The sequence below is a fragment of the Stegodyphus dumicola genome, chromosome 9 (genome assembly GCF_044657685.1).
Source record: "Stegodyphus dumicola isolate Sdum_Otavi_A_Nest chromosome 9, ASM4465768v1".
NCBI classification, from domain to species: Eukaryota; Metazoa; Arthropoda; class Arachnida; order Araneae; family Eresidae; genus Stegodyphus; species Stegodyphus dumicola.
This window is the reverse complement of record NC_140776.1, coordinates 104,062,179-104,080,917: the sequence shown is the minus strand read 5'-3', so window position 1 is coordinate 104,080,917 and position 18,739 is coordinate 104,062,179. Positions and strand designations below refer to the sequence as shown.

The following is an 18,739-nucleotide window of genomic DNA, read 5'->3' as shown; positions in this document are numbered from 1 at the left end:
AAAAATAAAAATAAATAAAAATAAAACAAAAAATAAAATAAAGTAAAAATAAAAAAACTGAAATCTTTCAGATTTTACATTACACCAGAGGGGCGTTTTTTTAACGTTTTGTGTGTTACCTTTATTTAGCAAATATCATGTTCTTCGCACTTAAACCATAAAGTTCAATTCAGCTGCAATATCACAAAACAATTTTTTAATGAGCATATCTTTAGAATTTCCGAAACACATCCTCGCGCGCTGGAGATAAAAAAGTCTTTTTTTTTTTCCAGAGTGTTGCCATTCGTCGCTTCGAAATCGTTGAACTTGTCAATAAAAAATTCTTTAATGTCTGTCAAAATATGAAATAGATAATAAAACAAGTTCTAAATTCCAAATTAGGACTTCCAGATGCCCTTATTTGATAGAGGATTACGTTATTCAAAATTTGATGGCTCTAGCTACCGTTGTTTTATGACAGTGGGAGAAGTATGCATATATTTATGCATATTCCTCATTAATTAATTTCTTTAAATATAATACAGGGCTGTAATATTTGGTGGCAACAGTTTGAAAAGTGAATCAACGCAAGATGCCAAAACGAAATTAAGAACCCTTCGGGACCAACGCTCTTTGGGCTTATAATTAAACATAAATATAATAAACCATTTTTTTCAATAATTTTGTTCCTATTTTAATGTAATTATTATCTTTAATTATTTATGTGCAAATATTTTATTGTAATTATGTTGTGTATTGTATATTATGCAGAAAAACGTAGGGGGGTCAATGGAAAAAAAAGGCATTCCTTAATATGAGGTCGATACACGAAAAAAGTTCGAAATCTAAAACAATGATATAATTGAACTGTAATATAATAATTTTCTTGTTATGATAGCAAATGGAAGTTGAAATGAAGTTTAAAATCATGATTTTGCTGTGAAAAGCGAAAATGAATTTGTAATATACAGTTATCAAATTGTATGATTTTAAACCTGTTCTTTAGGGCTGCCGGTAACATGAAGGTCATTTGGCGAATTTTACTGGATATTTTTTTCGTTCTCAACTGATGCTCAGAACAGATTTCGTAAGAAATTTGTGCAATCAGTGCATATAAACTGGTTCCAGTGACATTGACTCTAACATTTAAAAATATGTTGTAGAACTTGATATGCTACGCAATCTTAGATAAGCCATTTATAATTTCGTTATTCTCTACAATTTGATGTACATAGGCCTACAAAAACACAAACAGATAATTATTTGCCCAAATGGTCTTATTAGTCTTGAAACGGGATTTTATGTTGTTTTACTTTACTTTAATGCGTTGTTTCACTTTTCACTCAAGTCTGCTGCCATTTGGCAAAATGTAAGATTTTTATCTCTCAAATTTAGTCTATTATTGACGAACAAACTAAATATTAGTTGTTTTTTTACATTTAAAAGTGATAGATTTAAATAGAAACGCATTTATTTCATGATCTATCTAATTAAAAACATTAAATATTTCTATAGAATCACATTATATATATTTCACTTTTCAAATATATATTTTACCCCAAGAAGGGTTATTAGTCTCGAAACACGATTTTGCGTTGTTTCACTTTTCATTTGATTCTGCTGCCATTTGGAAAAATGTAAGATATTTATTAGCTCAAAGGGAAATTTGTCTTGAAACTTTTAAAAGGCTGTATCACTTTTCAAAATTTTAAAAGGCTGCATCACTTTTTCTTGCCACCAAATATTATCGCCCTGTATTATATCTGCAGAAATTAAATAATGAAGAATCTGTATAAATGTATATATGTTTTTCGCATTGTGATAAAACAACAGTACCTAGAGCCATAAAAGTTTGACTAACATAATCTTCCATAGAATATGGGCATGTGGAAGCCCTAATTTGAATTTGAAATTTGTTTTATTATCGATTTCAGATTTTGTAACACTTCAACGAACTTTTGATTAAAAAACTAAACGATTTCAAAGCGAGAAATGGCAATGTTGTACAGAAAAAAATATCTCCCGTGCGTGAGACCGCGTATGAGAAATTCTAAAGATATACTCAATTTAAAATTATTTTCCGATATTGCTCTTGAACTGAATTTTATGGTTCAGGTGCGAAAATCATGATATTTAATAAATAAAGGTAACACACACAATGCTAAAAAACGATCCTTTGGACCTAATTTAAAATCTGAAACTTTTCAGATTTTCTTTTCTTTTCTTTTTTTTTTTTGTTTTAAATTTAATCCATCTAATTAAAGCAAAACAACAACGCTGATTTTTGTTATTTGACTTCAAATTTAATTGATAACAAACTAAGTTATTTAAAAGCAATAAACACAATTTTTAAGAATATTCCTTTTTTTACTTTTTAATTGGATTGATTTAAGTGAAAATGCATTCAATTCATGGCACATCTAACTAAAATCATTAAATAATTTTATAGAATTACTCTAAATATTTTTCACTTTTCAAATGTACAAAAGTTAATAATAAAATAATCTTTTCATGTCAGTCAAAATCTATATTCGCTAGTAGCTTAGAAAATGTTCGCTATTTCACCTGAGTACTCTCTACTGATAATCTCTACCGATAAACCATATATAAATTTTGAAACAGCTGTTTTGGGTGACCGTTAAAATCTGAGCGCTTTCCGAGTTTTTTCTTTATTTCTTTACTTTTTTTGTGAATGACAAAATTGAGATTTTGAAACAAAATTTAACCAGACAGACAGATAGACCCAAATAGAACTATCAGTGCTTCGCATTCCCAGAGATCCGCACCTTGTTTAATTTTTTAAATTACATTTTAAAAATGTTTTAAAAAATTCTATAAGCACAGCCCAAAACAATTATTTAAATGTCTGCCATGAGTGTCATTAATAATCAATAAAATGTATAGAACTGCGTCACTGGAGATCTCGTATATTTCTTAATGAGTCATCCCGACTCATAGTAACTTCTGAAAGTCTAAATTTTGTAAGTATCGCAATGGAAATTGATTTTGACTTGATTATAAACTACTTTAAATTGTGGTACAAGGAAAAGAATATGAACTTACTTTAAACTGGGCCCACCAGCGGCCGAGCGGTAAAGTCGCTGAACACTGGTAGTTCGGTCCGAGGTTCGAATCCCGCGGACGGGCTGGCTGCATGGGTGTTTTCGTGGTTTTCCCCATGTGTAACGTGTATACGAGCCAGTTTCCCTTAGAAAGTCCTCCACGAAAGGCATCCCTCCTCTTAGGCAGATAGCCCTAGTGTGCTTTGCCATAATTAAATACACCACACCACACTACTTTAAACTGTAAATCTCGGTTTTATATGACTGAGACAAATATGAATTCAAATATCAAATGTTATTAAGGGAAGGACGGTGGTTAATTGATTAAAGCACAACGCACAAGGGGTATCTGCCTAAGTGAAGGAGTGCCTTCGTGGAGGATTTTTAAAGGAAACTGATTCATATTATGATTGGTGGGTAAAAGAGCAGGATAAAGCTGTCTTTAAACAAACTATGGGTGCGATATAAAATGGACTGGTATTATGAATAAAGCTGCAAGAAAGGGCGGTGAGAGTTTTTTCCTTGTATTCATTTATAATTTAGTATGTTTTACCGAATAATTAATCGGATTCTTACTAAACAAATTGCAAGAAGATCATACAAGATACTTTTTCTATTCTATTATTATTTATTTTACTTGATTCTTTGTTTGGTTCGGGTTCAAATCTCGGAGAATGGGATCGTTCCATAACAGGTTTTATGGTTTTTATCTTGTGTGGTAATGTCTCTTGTGTCAATGTAATATATGAATAGCTGTAAACTTCCAAACCGATAATAATCATCCTCATGGTTAACACAGCTCACCTAAAACACACACACACACACAAAGGGATACTCAAAAACCAATAATTAATACCAAGAAATAAAATAAAATAAAATACAGGGTGTTTATAAAGTCCCGGACTCATTTTGATGTTTAATAACTCATAAAATAATAAAGATAGATTAAAATTAATAACATAAATGGTTAGATAGACTCACAAATTTCATGACCCTTGTCAATGAACTTCCACGCGTGCCTTCTTCGTCGCACGGAGAATATCAAGTCGATATTTAATTTCACGCCAGGTACCGGCAAGCATGTCGGCATCCACAGAGGGTATTGCGGTTGTAATTCTGGCTTTTAGGTCATCAATGTTCGACACTCTCCTCCTGTAAACGTTGTCCTTCACAAATCCCCAAAGGAAAAAGTCCATCGGCGTTATATCAGGTAACCAAAAACAAAAGAGAGAAAAATGCAATTAATAAGCAGACAATATTTAGAAAAGTACAGATATTTAGATTGGAAAATGAAATTATCTGAAATTAACCCCAATCGCAGACGATATTTACAAAAGTAAAGATATTCAAACCTGAAAAGGAAAATATATAAGTTATTCCATCAATAAATGCCATAAGTTTGTTTATATCATCATTATTTTATGAGTTATTAAACATCAAAATGGGTCCGGGACTTTATAAACACCCTGTATGTACAATTACAAATATCAAATTAAAATTCCCAGCTCTGTTCTATTACCATTTACACGACTCATCAACTCCTTTGAAAATTAAAACCTTTTTGTGGCAATAGGATCCCTTTATGTTGCCATGTTTTTCCCTAACATCACACAAAAATACACAATCTTCGACGAAATGTCTTGCATTGCTTTCAGCATCCAAAATTTACAAATTAAATCTTTTCAAAGACGATGCTCAGTAATTATTTGATTGTAATCAATATCGCATATCATTCTCATATTCTTAGAAACTTCGAAGTTTAAAAGATAACCTTTCTTTTTATCCGAAATGTTTCATTGTTCTTCCCAGCAGTCAAAATAAAATCTTCAATTTTTCCAAAACAATTCTTTTTGATGCCTGAATATCGAACGCATCTCTGGCAATACCCCTAGCAGCTTCATATGTGGTTAGTTAGTTAGTTAGGATCTGAGCTTAACTCAGCTGACCTACTGAATGTAAATTCATCTTATAGCCAAAAATGGGACCCGAGAGAAAACCAAGATGAGGAGGTGGGGAATAAAAAAACAGAAAAATAAGAAACAGAGAAACAGAAAAATAAGAAAACAAACACAAAAGGGAATATTATGAAGTAAAATAAAGTAAAAGGAAAACTCATAATCGTAGTAATGATAATCTACTCTAATGTAATATCGAGTGTGCTGCAACCCTCTTGCCCTATAATAATCAACCTCATAGTTAACGCAGCACACTCAATACAGTTTAAAACAAAAATACAGTTAAAAACATCAAATAAAAATTCTCAGTATTAACTACAATATAGTTCTCATATTAACTACAATATAGTTATAGTAAATAATAAATATGGGAATGATTGCATTCATTCCCTTAAATTTCTCTTTGTCAGTTTAGAATTGAAATTAATCATGCTCATCAACGGCCAAGTGGTAAAACTGCTGAACATTAATATTTCAAGCTGGGTTCAAATCCCGTGTAACGGATCGATTGCATGAGCATTATCGTGGTTTCCTTGGTGTGTAAGATGGATGGAAACACGTTTCCTTTAGAAACTACTCCATCAAGGCAAACTTTCCTCTAGGGACTCGAGCTCCGAAACGAACTATCAGAGTTCAGCGACTTTAGCGCGCAGCCGCTGAGGGGCCTAATGAATTAATCTTGCCGGGATCAAACCCCAGCGAGTGGACTAGCTGCAAGAGAATTTTCATGTTTGTTTTTGACTAATCGTCAGCCCAATAAAAATCTTCGTTGCAATTAGCACAGCACTACGCCTATCGGTGGCAACAGTATACAGGTGACAGTGCGATTTAATCAGTTCCGCTCCCAAATTTTGATGGAGAGCATCCTGGGAAAACGGGTCCGAGGGCCTCCCACCACTCTTTCCCTAACACCAACTTCTCGAGAGGACGTTCGGCTCTCCACATATTTAGAGTGCCCACATACAGTTACAAACATCTATGCCTTCTCCAGGATTCGACCCCGACCCCTTCGGTACGGCAGTCAGCGACGCTAACCACTATACCGGTTGGGCGATAATTTTCATGGCTCATTTCAGATCTAAAGTGAATACGAAACAGTTACCCTTGAGGCATTTTAAGAAGAAATCCTTTCTATTATGCGTGTTGCCCTTCTGTATTTTGCCTTAATCAATTAATGTAGGAATGCTTAAGCATGGAGAATTCATAGTTCCGGTGGGGGAGGGGGTTGAATGCGGTCAGTCTTTTGTTTACCTGTTAAGTACTTGTTTTTTTGCTTAATTTATGAAACATATTAAAAGTAACCGTAGATCTAAATAAAGTATATATATTTTCCGAGTTTGGGGATGGAGGGGGATGATAGTCTAGCAGTGGTGAAAAGCGTGCATGGATTAAAAAATTTGAGAACCATCGAACATTTATATTTTAGATTTTTGTAATTAACAATATTCTTCTTTTGATGGTCAGCAAAGAGTTCGGCTCGTATTCCAGTTACGTACTGCAGTAGGCGTAAACTAACAAATCTTTTATTACAAAATTACAACTTGATAAACATCGCGCGTATTTGGGAAAAAAGAATTGCTTCATCATGAAACCGCCGAAGGTTAATCATGCTTCATCATGAAACCGCCATAGCTAAAATTTTTTTCAAAACATTTTTTTTTACATTTGATTAAAAATAGGTAATAAAAAGTGCTTTTTGTACATTTTAAATTGATTTTTCAGATTTGGGGGGGGGGGGTATATTACTAGTGATGATACACATAGTATGCCATTAAATATATATATTTTTATTTTCTTTGAGGATCGACAGCAATCTCACGAGTTTAGAAACAAAAAAAGTTTCTTTCTTTGTTTATGTAGACATATTTCATTATTTCTCAATTAATAGATGTCAGTTTTCTGAAGTGTTTGCTGCAGTTCTTGAATTCATTTTATTTTGTGGCAACTATGAGGTAATCTTATTCCATGGAGAGAAACGTTAAAATTTTCCTTATATTCAAGGTGTTTCTCTTTTTTTTTTTTTCGTTGATGGATTCCCACAGAGAAGAGAAACACTTGAAAATCTGACATAAGGTCCCAAAGTTTTCGCCAAGGATATTATATATTTCGCCAAACATCAGCTTCCCTCAGTCTTCCTCGTCTTGCTAGGAAATTTAAAGAAGACAAGAAAATGAAGGAGGTCTATCTGTTATTTCTTTTGATTGGAGTAAATGCAATTCCTCTTGGAATTAATGCATATGTTTTTCAACACGATTTAGACACCAAAAATGGTAAGAATTTAGTTGCATAATTTATAAAATTTTTTTAAATATTTTTTAATTAAACATCAATTATTAATTTTAAGAGTAAAAAAAAGAAAAGCACTATTTCAAATATATTATTTTCAGATGACAAAGCTTTGTTTTAATTTGCTTTGTCTGCGATACGATTTCTGTTATCACTACTTTAAAATTTTTCTTGATTGCTTTTCTTTCCTCTTCTTCTTTCTTTCTTTTCTTTCCCCATGTATCTATCTTTTTTCTAAAGCAACAATTTTTATTTTAGACCATTGTCTCTCTAATTTGATGCACATAATCAATATCTTTTAATACCTATTTATTGTTCTTTCTTTTTTTTTTTCATCCGTTTGTGTCAAAAGAATCAAAACGACTCTGTTTATTAAAAACTTTTAAGTAATATAAAAATATTTTACATACAAAGCACCTTTTCATTTAATTTTAAAAGATACTAAAACGTTAATATGCAGCTAAATCAATATTTGCAAATGTCTTTTAAAAAACAATCCATATGATATTTCAGAACTTTATTTTCTTATTTGGATAGTCTTTCTTATGTACAATACATCGTGCACCCAAAAGTATTTACCTGTTCTTGATTTTTGCAACCATTCGTCATAGACGTTTACTTGGAGTTACAAAAACGTTATAAATGACACAAATATTCATGTTTTGTCATTTTTTTTTTAATTTAAAGAAATAAATTTTGTAAAATTGCCAGATCTAAATTTTTACACATTTGTTCGGTCTTACTTATATCTAAGAACATTTTATACTCCCTATATGAAAAATAAAACACCAAATGTTTGACATCTGTACAAGGAACTTTGAGCGAGACGTCTGAAATAAAAATCAGGTATCATATTTAGGAACAGTACATAAATTAAAGAGCGAAATATTTGCATTCGCGCGTAACTATAAATAAAATATCGTTAAGAAATTACGTGACAAGCATTTCTATGCAGAATATTTTGAAAAATATTGATCAATATAATTTTTGTTTTTGAAAAGGAGATCTTATTTACAGAATTTTATATAATTTGTGTTCTAGAAATTATTGGCAGGTTTCACAGCACTGGTATGAGAATATTAACAATGTACTTTTAGACCTTGAAAATTATAAATTACGTGCGTGAAAAATCTTTCGTCACATCAACTATGAGAAAGTTATAAATAAAGACACCACTAACTTACGAAAGAATATCATTAAGTAGCATTTATGAGGGAAAAATCAGTCTCAAATCATCCTAGTTTATTTATTAACCGGCCCTTCAATGTAAATTCAAAATGATGTCAAATACCGAAAAATATATCGGCCATTTTGTCGTATGGAAGACAAACATTTCATGTTTTATTCTTCATAAGGAGTACAATATTTTCCTAAACATAAGCATAGATACTGGAGGATTGTATAAAAACACGAAATTAATTTTACTAAATTTAAAAATACAAACACAAGAAACTTTTCGACGTATAAAACATTTTTATAATTGGTAATCTATGGCAAAAGATTGCGAAATTAAAGACTGAATGAGGACTTTTGTAGACAAGTTGTATAAAATCTTGTTATTTTATTAAAATCTGCTTCAGTGAAAAAGAGTGAAAATTCTGCAAAATCACTGAAAATCTGCTTCAGATCTCTCTAAAATAACTGATTTAACGCTGAAAATTACTTCGGCCGATTAAATAAATTATAAAGAAATTAAATAATACTCTCAGATAAAGCATCCATACCATATTAAAACTAAGACATTTCTATCTTTAATTAACTTTCTTTCACCTCTGCATTCTAAAATGAATTTCGTTCTTTCTTTTCTTCTTTCCTCCTGTTTAACAAGTCACTTGATTGGCCAACTTTCAATCTGGCTTGCATACTTCGCCAAACTGACGGTTTGGTTTGCTTATTATTTCAAATCACTCGAGAGCTGTCTGTTAAAATGATATTTTCCTGGAAGACCTTCTAAGGAAAATTGGCTCGTATTTTACATTGAACATCAGGAAAACTACGAAAATGCCCATGTAACTTGTGCGTTCACCAGCTTTTAAACGCCGCCAAAGCAAAAGCTGATTATATAAACAGGTAGTTGTAACAATGAAGTTTGAAGAGACCTCGTTATATGATCCTTTCAAAGAGCTTCTCTAAATAGGGGAGAAATAAATACAAGCTAATTTACCCTATTCTTAAGTAGATAGACTCATGTGCTTGCCACAATTTAAATAACCCCATTTATTAAGTAATATGTTTGTTTAGGCTGTGTGTGTATCATTTTCGCGAATTTTTAGAAATTTCGCGAATATTAAATAAATCCACGAATTTCAGATTTTTCTTTATTTACCAATTTCTGTTACGATTATCAGATTAATTTTCTTATTTAAATGCTTATTTATATTCCAATGCTTCTTTCTTTATTTGCTTTTTTTTTATTTAATAAAATATTTAACAACGTTGCATTAAAGAAGAAAATGCATGTATAATATCGTGTATTGAAAAGCGTTTTATTTAACTAAAAATAACACGCAGCACTATTTTAAAACTAGAATTGGAGTTGTTTGCAAATACGTAAATATTAATGTAAAAACATGTATAATACAATACACATTTAATTATTTGTTACTAATTTGTTTTATTGTTTCTTATCTGAAAAGATATTCTTATGCTTCTCAAATATACAATTTTGAATAATCGGATGCTAAGTTTTCGAGCAATTCTTAGTCTAATTTTAGGACTCGAAATTTTGGTGAAATTATTAGCGTAAATCAGAGACCTCAAATTTTTCTCGCAAATTTTCTTAATCCGAAATTTGAGATCTACTTAGCAACAGATCCGAAAACATTATCTATTCTTTCCGATTTATTTAAATGATATACTATGAGTACAGCATTTAATAGCGTAAGTTAGCTTTCAAATTATAAAGCGTTGTTTGGATGCTAAGTTAAAAAGAATCAGCGATAATTTCGATTATTGAAAATTACCGCTGACCCTTGTTTTCTTAGTATCTTCACTAATTGTAATTCGGCGTGTTATTTTTACTTACATTATAAGGCGTTGCTTTATGCACCAAAAAAAGAAAAAAATGAACAGAAATTTCACACGCAGTTATCATAGTAGACTATCGCTAAAAGTGCATTTTAGTGTAAGCTCTAAGGTTTTCCCATGCCCTAAAAACCTAGCAGTGAAAATTTCGCGAATTTAAATTTCCTAAAACAATAGCAGAGAAGAGATTTGAGGAGTGAAAAAGAAGGTAGAGGCGTTAAGGAAGCATATGGAACGTTTTGTATTGATTTCCGCTGTATAATCTTGAAGACTTGAGCAGGGAATAGTGCGACTAAATTCACATGATGACGAGACCTCTACTCAGCTGCGTAGCATATAATCTCAGCTGGAAATCTAGTCTATTACTTTAAAATAGAGACTTCAAGGTTATTTTCCGCCCGCCTTATGTGACTCGTAACCACAGAAAAATACCGCTGAACCAGTCTTGAATATTAAGGTGGGGAAAATAAATGTAAGGTGATCACGACACGAGTTACGTTCGCAAAGGAGATGAATGGCAACGGCTTTGAAATGCCTATTTTAAAGAAACAGGTTATAGGAGTTCTGGTAGTAGCTGACTTTAGTTCTGCCAATATTTGAACTATGTCATCAAATTTTAGCTTTCCGGAAGAATTTTTCTTTGATCCCAGATCTGGATTAACAGCAAACAAACTAAGCATCTGCTTAGGCACCAAGGAAAGAAGGCACTACAAAAAAGTGCTTTGAAATCGCCCAAAGGGGCATGACAAAAATTTCCCAATGCCTGCTTTACCCTGGATTACTGTTTTTTTTTTATTTGGTTAAGGCAAAGCACTCAAAGGCTGTCTCCCTAAAGGAGGGATACCTTCGTGGAGGACATTTTATGGGAAACTTGATTGTATCCACGTGCTTAGTATCCATGTCACACATGAGAAAAACTATGAAAAAGCCCATGCAGCGATCTCGTTGGCCTGGATTCGAACTCTGTTGAAATAACAGTAATTAGTGACTTTAAAAATTGTCCAATAATGAGCTGTTACCAAAGAATATATAGTGCAACTAAAACAAGATCGAGAGAAAATAAATGGCGTAAATGTTTATGGGGGCACCCAAATCTTTTAGGCTCTTAGAACCTATAATCTGCTTAATCTGGTCTTGATTTATTCCATTAAGTAATTTTTTTCTAAAATAACTAAATTTTCTAAAATAATTTAAATTACTTAATGGAAATTATTAGAAATACTATTTTCTAAAATAGTATTTCTAATAATTTCCATTAAGTAATTTTTTAAGTAATTTTTTGTTGTAAGTCTCTGTATTATGCAAATTGGCCGAGCTGTTTAAATTGCTAAACACTGGTAGTTCGAAAGTTTTCCTAATTTTCCCCAAGTGCTACGTTGATACGAGAAAATAATATACATCACTTAGAAAGTCCTCCAACGTAAGTATACTTCTCCTTAGGCAGAGAGCCCTTGTGTGTTTCGCCATAATCTATAATCCAATTCATTCCATTCATGAAGTATAGTCTTCCCGTCATATATAATCTCAATTTAGCCTAATCTAAATTATTGTAATTCTGTACGAAAATTAAGAATTTCACATGGTGTCTCTACAGCCTCGATGAGATTAGCTTTCTTCATGATACCAAACATCATTAGGCTGATCAATCTGCGTTTATGTCAGGGCACCCTTGTGTCATAGCGAGCGCACATCAAACTAGAGAAAGGCGCCTTCTGCACCACTGTGCAAGGTGAAGACTATTCGTCAAAACTAAGATCTTCACATTGACATCTTTATGCCTTCATGTCCTAAAACGTTTGGCTTGATGAATGAAGGGTAAAATAAAAAAAAGGTGCCACCCCAGAAAACAGCAAGAGTGTAAAACAGACTTTTATTAAAAACTGCACTCATTTATATATCTGTTGGAGTATACTAATAGGGGGAATACAGGACAGTTTTAGCAGCAGAAGCAAGAAGATTTGAGTTAATATGAAGATTACTGATAATTCTCAAAGAAATTATTTTAAAGCACTTGGAATGGTTACAATTCATTGTTTGAAACAAATGCCTAAGCTGAGGACGGGTAAGTAATAATTGGACAAACGTGTTTTTTCACAATATTTACATGTGATTCCAAAATCATATAATTTAGAATGATACTAAAATCTAAAAAACAAAGAATGGCAAGAATTATTCACTTAGACTGAAGCTAAAACAAAAAGTGGCGAACGCTATACATGCCTTGATATTATGAAAAATAAAGCTTTAATTATAATGTTTCTTCTAAAACACTGAATGTTGGTTCTTACAGGCTTTTGCGAAGGTCCTGATTACGGCCGCATTCCAGTAGGCAGTACTGGCTATAATGATGAAAAATGTGAGAAATATGTATGCGAAGAGAACCATCTCACCGGTGAAGGGTAAGCAATCCACATTTTTCACTCTGCTATTTTACATGCTGTAATTAGTTTTATATGTTAGAAATCAGTGAAACCGAAGAAGTGTGCGTAGTCATTCTAACCAACGTATTATTCATTTTGTCGAAGAGTTGCCGAAAACTTTTTGCAAGACAAAAGTATCATCCACAAGCAAGACGCTCAGAAAACCATTAAGTAAAACTGCATTTTACTAGTATGCAGTTTACTGATCAGAACACCCAGATGGCGCTGCAACAAAAGATTGAATTGTGGGAAAAAAGTGTCTGATGTGAACACCACATGACTTCCATGTAAGATCTTTTAAATTACAGAGACGTTTTGCTCTACCTTTATTTAAACTTATTTCCTCGAATCATTCTATCTTAATAAGCCGATAGCTCAAGGCAAGTTGAAATGACATCAAAAACTGCAAAGTTTGAAATTAAATATCCCGGGGAATTTTTATCGTTCGGTTGTCAAACTTCTCTTATTTTTATTTTTTCATAACGAGTATAAAATTTTCCAAAATATAAGTATAGGAACCGAGAGACCGCTTTAAAACTTAGATTTCGTTATTTGCTCAAATTTCTTTCTTAAATTTGATATTGCGAAATCCTGAATATTTTCGCTATTTGAAACACTTCTGTAACTGGAAATACATGACTACCACCGGTTAAGGACTTTCTAAGGCAGAATAAGAGGTTGGGTACTACCGATTGCAATGAAAAAGGTAGGTGCACAACTAGATGTTACAAAAGTTTCATATGCAAAATTTAAGCATTCTGAGGCTAATCGTTTTCGAGTTATGCGAGATACATAAGTATGTGAAGACTTCACGAAAAATTCCATTTTCAATTCCTTTTACAATCCTTTTTGGAATAAAGAGTCTTTTATTCAGTCCGTACGTATCGATGTCACGCAAAAAAAAAGTCAAAATGGATTCATGAATTATCAAAATGGGTATTTCCATTGAAATCTGATAACCGAAATTTTTCGCGATTACAATACTTTCTTTACTTCATACAAGGAAGTAAAATGATTTACAAAGCTGGATGCTAAATCGAATATTGAAACATTTCCTTTATAGCTGTTCGTTTTATATGTCACATTAGTAGAATTCTGTTAATTAAAACTAGAAATGAATTACTCTACAACTGTCAATTGGAATAATGACAAATCTTTTCTTGTTTGTGAATTTTTTTCTTTGTTTTCCTATTTATTTTATATTTAATATGACTTCTGTAAATAAAAATACTTTCAAAAGTACTTAGGTTTCTGTTACTATTCTATGTACTCCTAACTTTAGTTTGCTTACTGTGAGGTACTGGTTTTGACAGAAGTCTTTTTAATAAATATATATATTTAGGAACAAAGCGCAAATACGAATTTATCAATAATTAATTTATTTCAAGGCCTTTCATGAATTGGTAGTTAAATTAAATGAATAATTTAGATCTTTATTCGGTACTTACGAATTTTGTCGTCACCTGCTTTCAGCATGTCGCCAAATAGTGTAATTTATCGTCAGTAATGGTTAAGCTTGACTTCACAACACATTCATAAGAACTTCATTTCGAATTTAGGTAAACCCGACCTTCAGTAAACTAGATTAGGTTTTGTGAGGGGTTAACTGTTGTTATTTTTCGGTTTTTCTCTTACTTTTTTGATAAAAGGATTAAAGTTTCGGACCTGCATTCTACAAAATAGGAAGCAATGAAGTATTTAAAAAGTTTCGAGACTGGTGATATTGATATGCATACTCGAAACATTTAAAAGAAGGTGTAGTTCGTTAAAATAGCACAGTAAAAGACATCGCAGAACACCCTTTTCAGGTTCGTAGTTACATGATTTTGCGTGACATTGACTTCATAAAAAAGGTGAAAGTTTCGTTGTTACTTTATACTCCATTGCAGTGTTCCACAGCCGGAATGACTGGCTTTAATTTCTTTGCCATATAATCCCAAAACTTGAGCTTAGTTATTCCAGTTTTTATATTCCCCATTCGTAACTTGTGTTTTCTGATTATCTAATTACATATACAGTAATCTGTTAATATCTAACTAAAGAGAAAGCAATCTACTCTTTAAAACGTCGACCGGAATCGTTGGCAAAAACTCCGAAAACTTTTCCGGTCGATGGGACAATAAGTACTCCATATTTCCTGTAACAACAGAAAACTAAATTTATAACTAGGACAACAGAAGCCAATGTTTGTCCATACTTTTTAATTTTAAATGAATAGTGGCAGTTAGTGGATTATTTAAATGGAGGTACAAGAAACAAATTTCGAAAATTAAATGCGCAGAAACGACGTAATTTGCTTGCGTACATTTGCTTTGCGAAAAAGTGCAAATAAAAAAATGTTCTCATTAAGTAAAAATTGTCACATTTTATTTATTACAATGGACTGCAATAAAACGATAATATTGCTTACGACATATCTTTGAACGTTGTAATAAAATCGTGAAATGCAATTTCTGTAAATTAAATGCGCTCATATGCAGTTTTGGGAGACAAACAAATCAATAACGTTTTCATTTAGGTGTGTTCTTTATCATGCTTGCTTTCGGTTGACTGAAAGAACAGATGATTTCATTTAAGATAGAGATATCACTGGTTATCTGCAAAAAGAAAGATGGTTTCATGGAGGAAGTTTTTGGGGAAGTTAGTTCCTTTATCAGTTATTCACGGGAAAACAGTGAAACTACCCATGCAGCCAGCCTACAAGGAGATTCGATCTTGATCGAATTGCTTGTGTTCAGTAGTTTTACCTACCGCTCCACTGGTGACCCAAAAGAGAAAAATATAAGTGTTCAGTTATAAATTTGATACTTTCGTATTAAACTCATGCCATTAGCGAATGTTCAACACGTTTTATTTCGGGTGGAATTGCCCTTAGGATGGCATCAAACATATCATTATCATAATGATGCTTGTTTTTTTCCCTCCATTTATATGGAGGAACGAGTAGGATTGAAGTGATGGGGAGATGCCTCCTCCATTTTTACATTTCGCCATTTTGCGCTTCCCTAGATGCATTTTACTATATTTATGTATGGATGCTAGTTTCAGGGTTCATAAAATAATATTCATGGTTTACTTGGCAGTGAATTCAATGAAATATATCTAGTTATTCGATGAATCAATGAAATTCAATGAATCAATGAACTACTTTTTCTAGTTCTTACTCTGACCTCCTTCGACAGCAACTTTTCTACATACATTACTATTAGTATACTTAAGTAAATATGCTTATAGAAAAAAACTACGTTTCTTTTCAATAACTGAAGGCTATTAGTGTTGGTATAATCTTTATGTTATTAATTAAAAATCAAATTATAGGATTCTTATCTTCTTATCTTTTTCAACCATAGAGAGAGAGAGACAGAGAGTTTCTGGCGTTTACACCGCCTTGTTAGAATTTTGACAGCTCTATAGAAAGGTGATTAAAAGTTTTGCACTCACTTGCAGCCGAAACTTTAAACTTACTGATAAAATAAACTGAGCCAGCTTATAACTACTATTTGAATGAGTAGTAGTAGACTCCTTTATGAACGTTTAAATTTATTTGACTGTTATTGTTTAATTTACGTAGCCACGAGTAGTGGTTCTTTTATGTTACAAATTCAGAACAAATAATAAAGTTACTTAAAACTTTTGCAAGTCTTTGTCTTGTTATACAAGACGTAGTAATAACTATCTAATTTGTCTAGTAGAATTTTAGGACTTAAATTCAGTTTTCAAATAAACAGCAAACTTGTAGAGACATTTTCGCCGGAAATCGAACCGCGGACCTCTCAATTACGCGCTGAGCATGCAGAGCGCTACACCACGAAGGCTCGCTAATAAGGCGGGAGAAATACCTTATAACCTTGCAAAATAATGCAGGCACTAGCATTAATGAGATGGTTGAGCTTGGTGATTCTTGCGTAACTATTCTACGTTTCGATGTATGCTAGTAAGAAGCATCATAATCGTAGCGATTTAAATCCCTGTTCTGTCGTTAAGACTACACTAAGAAGGCCTTAGGTAGGATTAGTTGGTAATAAATTTCATAAACTGTTAGTATTGGGATAAAACGTGACAGACGATTGACCTGAATAATTTTCAGACTCTCAAATTTCCATCTGAAATTTATTTTCGTCTTTTTCAGAAATCTAGGACAACAAGGGAAGACTTCGAAACCACAGTTTGAGAAGCGCCTTATACAGTTATAGCAATTGAATATAAACTGAGTTTCGCAATAGCCTACAATACATTGAGAGTAATTACGAGACATTATGCACAGTTGAAAGTGTTTCTTCTTACAAATTTGCAATGACAGTCAATGTGGTTATTTTGTAGTAATCATTTTATTATTAAGATATTTTTGTATTTGATTCACCTAAAGTTTAGAAAGAATTGATAACTTATGTTGCATTTTAGGTGCGGTTCTGTGAGAGCAGGCGATGGTTGCTGGCTTGTTCGTGGATCAGGACGTTATCCAGCTTGCTGCCCAAGTGTCAGATGCGCAAATACTGAACATTCAGACGGCTGAAGGAACTACGAACTGAAGCAAATAGCATATAAATTAATCAAAAGCTACATTTTTCTATCTGATCAGGATGATCAATATATACGCTATGGTCAATATGTACGCTACATCGATAATCAAAACGTCTGATAACGTATGCTTATGTCCCGCGTTTGATTATGTCTAATAACAACTTGCATTTTTGCATGATAAAATTGTTAAATGCTACTTCATGCAGACGTTAGATTTGAATATTAAAAATTTTATATTATCCTGCATTACATGAGTTAGTCTTTCTTGCCTTCTGTGGATACTTATTGTTAAGTTATGTGACTACTCTTCTAATAAACTCTTTGCCAAATTCATTGGGACATTTTACTAATTTCTGACAACTAACGTTCTTTTAAAAAACTTTATTCGCAATGAAAAGTTTTATCCGATAGGGATAGTTCCGTGTGCACAGGCAGTGGCATCATTCTACGCAGATGAAAGTACTGAAATATGCAGAATTTTGGGATTAGGATTGAGTATCGAAGTACGTTCCTTCTGAATTAAATGTGCATCGCTGGAAAGGTAGCGAAAAATTTCTGTTGATATTTTATTGAATGTCAATGAATTTATTGATTAAATTTTCAGATAGAGCCTTTTAAAACATTAACATATTGTTTTTTTTTAAATATATAACAAAATTATGTTAAGATTGTTAGAAATCTTAATTTTATTTGAAGAATAACTAAATGGTGCATTTTTTAAGATACAATTTGACATCTGAGCATGGAAGGAATTTAACTGCTAGCATGCGCAAAACAGAGTAAGATAGGACTTCTTTTTTAAACAGTTTTGTTGTTTATGACAAAACAACAAAACAACAGACAACAAAATTAAATTCTTAATATCAAAGGGGTGGGGAAACAAATTTTAAAATTTGTCAATGAAAATCTAAAATGAATCTTTTAGCCATATCCTCATTGGCCCAATTAGAACTATAATGAATATGTATGCAATATGGTTTAAATACAGTAGCTCACATTTATTTTCTATCTGATATAATCTATCTGGATGATATCATCATCGTCGGGAACAGTTTTGAAGAACACTTAGAAAATCTTAGAAAGGTGCTTCAGAAACTGAAAGAAGCCAATCTAAAGTTAAGTCCCACCAAATGTAAGTTGTTCAGACAGGAAATGAGTTATCTCGGACATGTCATCGCCTAAGGTGTGTCTCCATATTCAAAAAACGTGTCTGAAGTTAAGGACTGAAGACGCACCAAAAATGTCCAAAAGCTGAGAAGTTTCCTAGCGCTTTGCACGTAATATAGGAGATTTCTGAAGGACCTTTTTTCATCACAAGACGCCTTCACAAATTGACAGAGAGCAGGCAAAAATTCTTATGGAGAAAGAATGCGAGGAGGCATTTAACAAACTGAAGAATGTTTTAACATCTGTGATAATCCTGACGTATTGTCAACAAACTATTTATTCTTGACATGGATGCCAGCAATGAGAGTGTCTGTGTCCCAAGAAA

The 18,739-nt window shown here is 32.4% G+C and overlaps 1 protein-coding gene across 1 annotated transcript; it reads left to right on the top strand.

The window, feature by feature from the left end:
* The first annotated feature begins 7,109 nt into the window (after positions 1-7,109).
* LOC118202055 (toxin-like protein 14) lies at positions 7,110-17,493 on the top strand. The gene is made up of 3 exons (XM_035374241.2): positions 7,110-7,266; positions 12,597-12,705; positions 17,128-17,493. Exons 1-3 carry the CDS (start codon positions 7,167-7,169, stop codon positions 17,237-17,239), a joined length of 321 nt encoding a protein of 106 aa, XP_035230132.1. The 5' UTR covers positions 7,110-7,166; the 3' UTR covers positions 17,240-17,493.
* Positions 17,494-18,739: the final 1,246 nt, after the last annotated feature.

Coding starts and splice junctions, on each gene's coding strand:
- LOC118202055 (XM_035374241.2), top strand. CDS start 7,167: ATGAAGGAGGTCTATCTGTTATTTCTTTTGATTGGAGTAAATGCAATT. Junction 7,267..12,596: donor CGATTTAGACACCAAAAATG/GTAAGAATTTAG, acceptor TGGTTCTTACAG/GCTTTTGCGAAGGTCCTGAT. Junction 12,706..17,127: donor AACCATCTCACCGGTGAAGG/GTAAGCAATCCA, acceptor GTTGCATTTTAG/GTGCGGTTCTGTGAGAGCAG.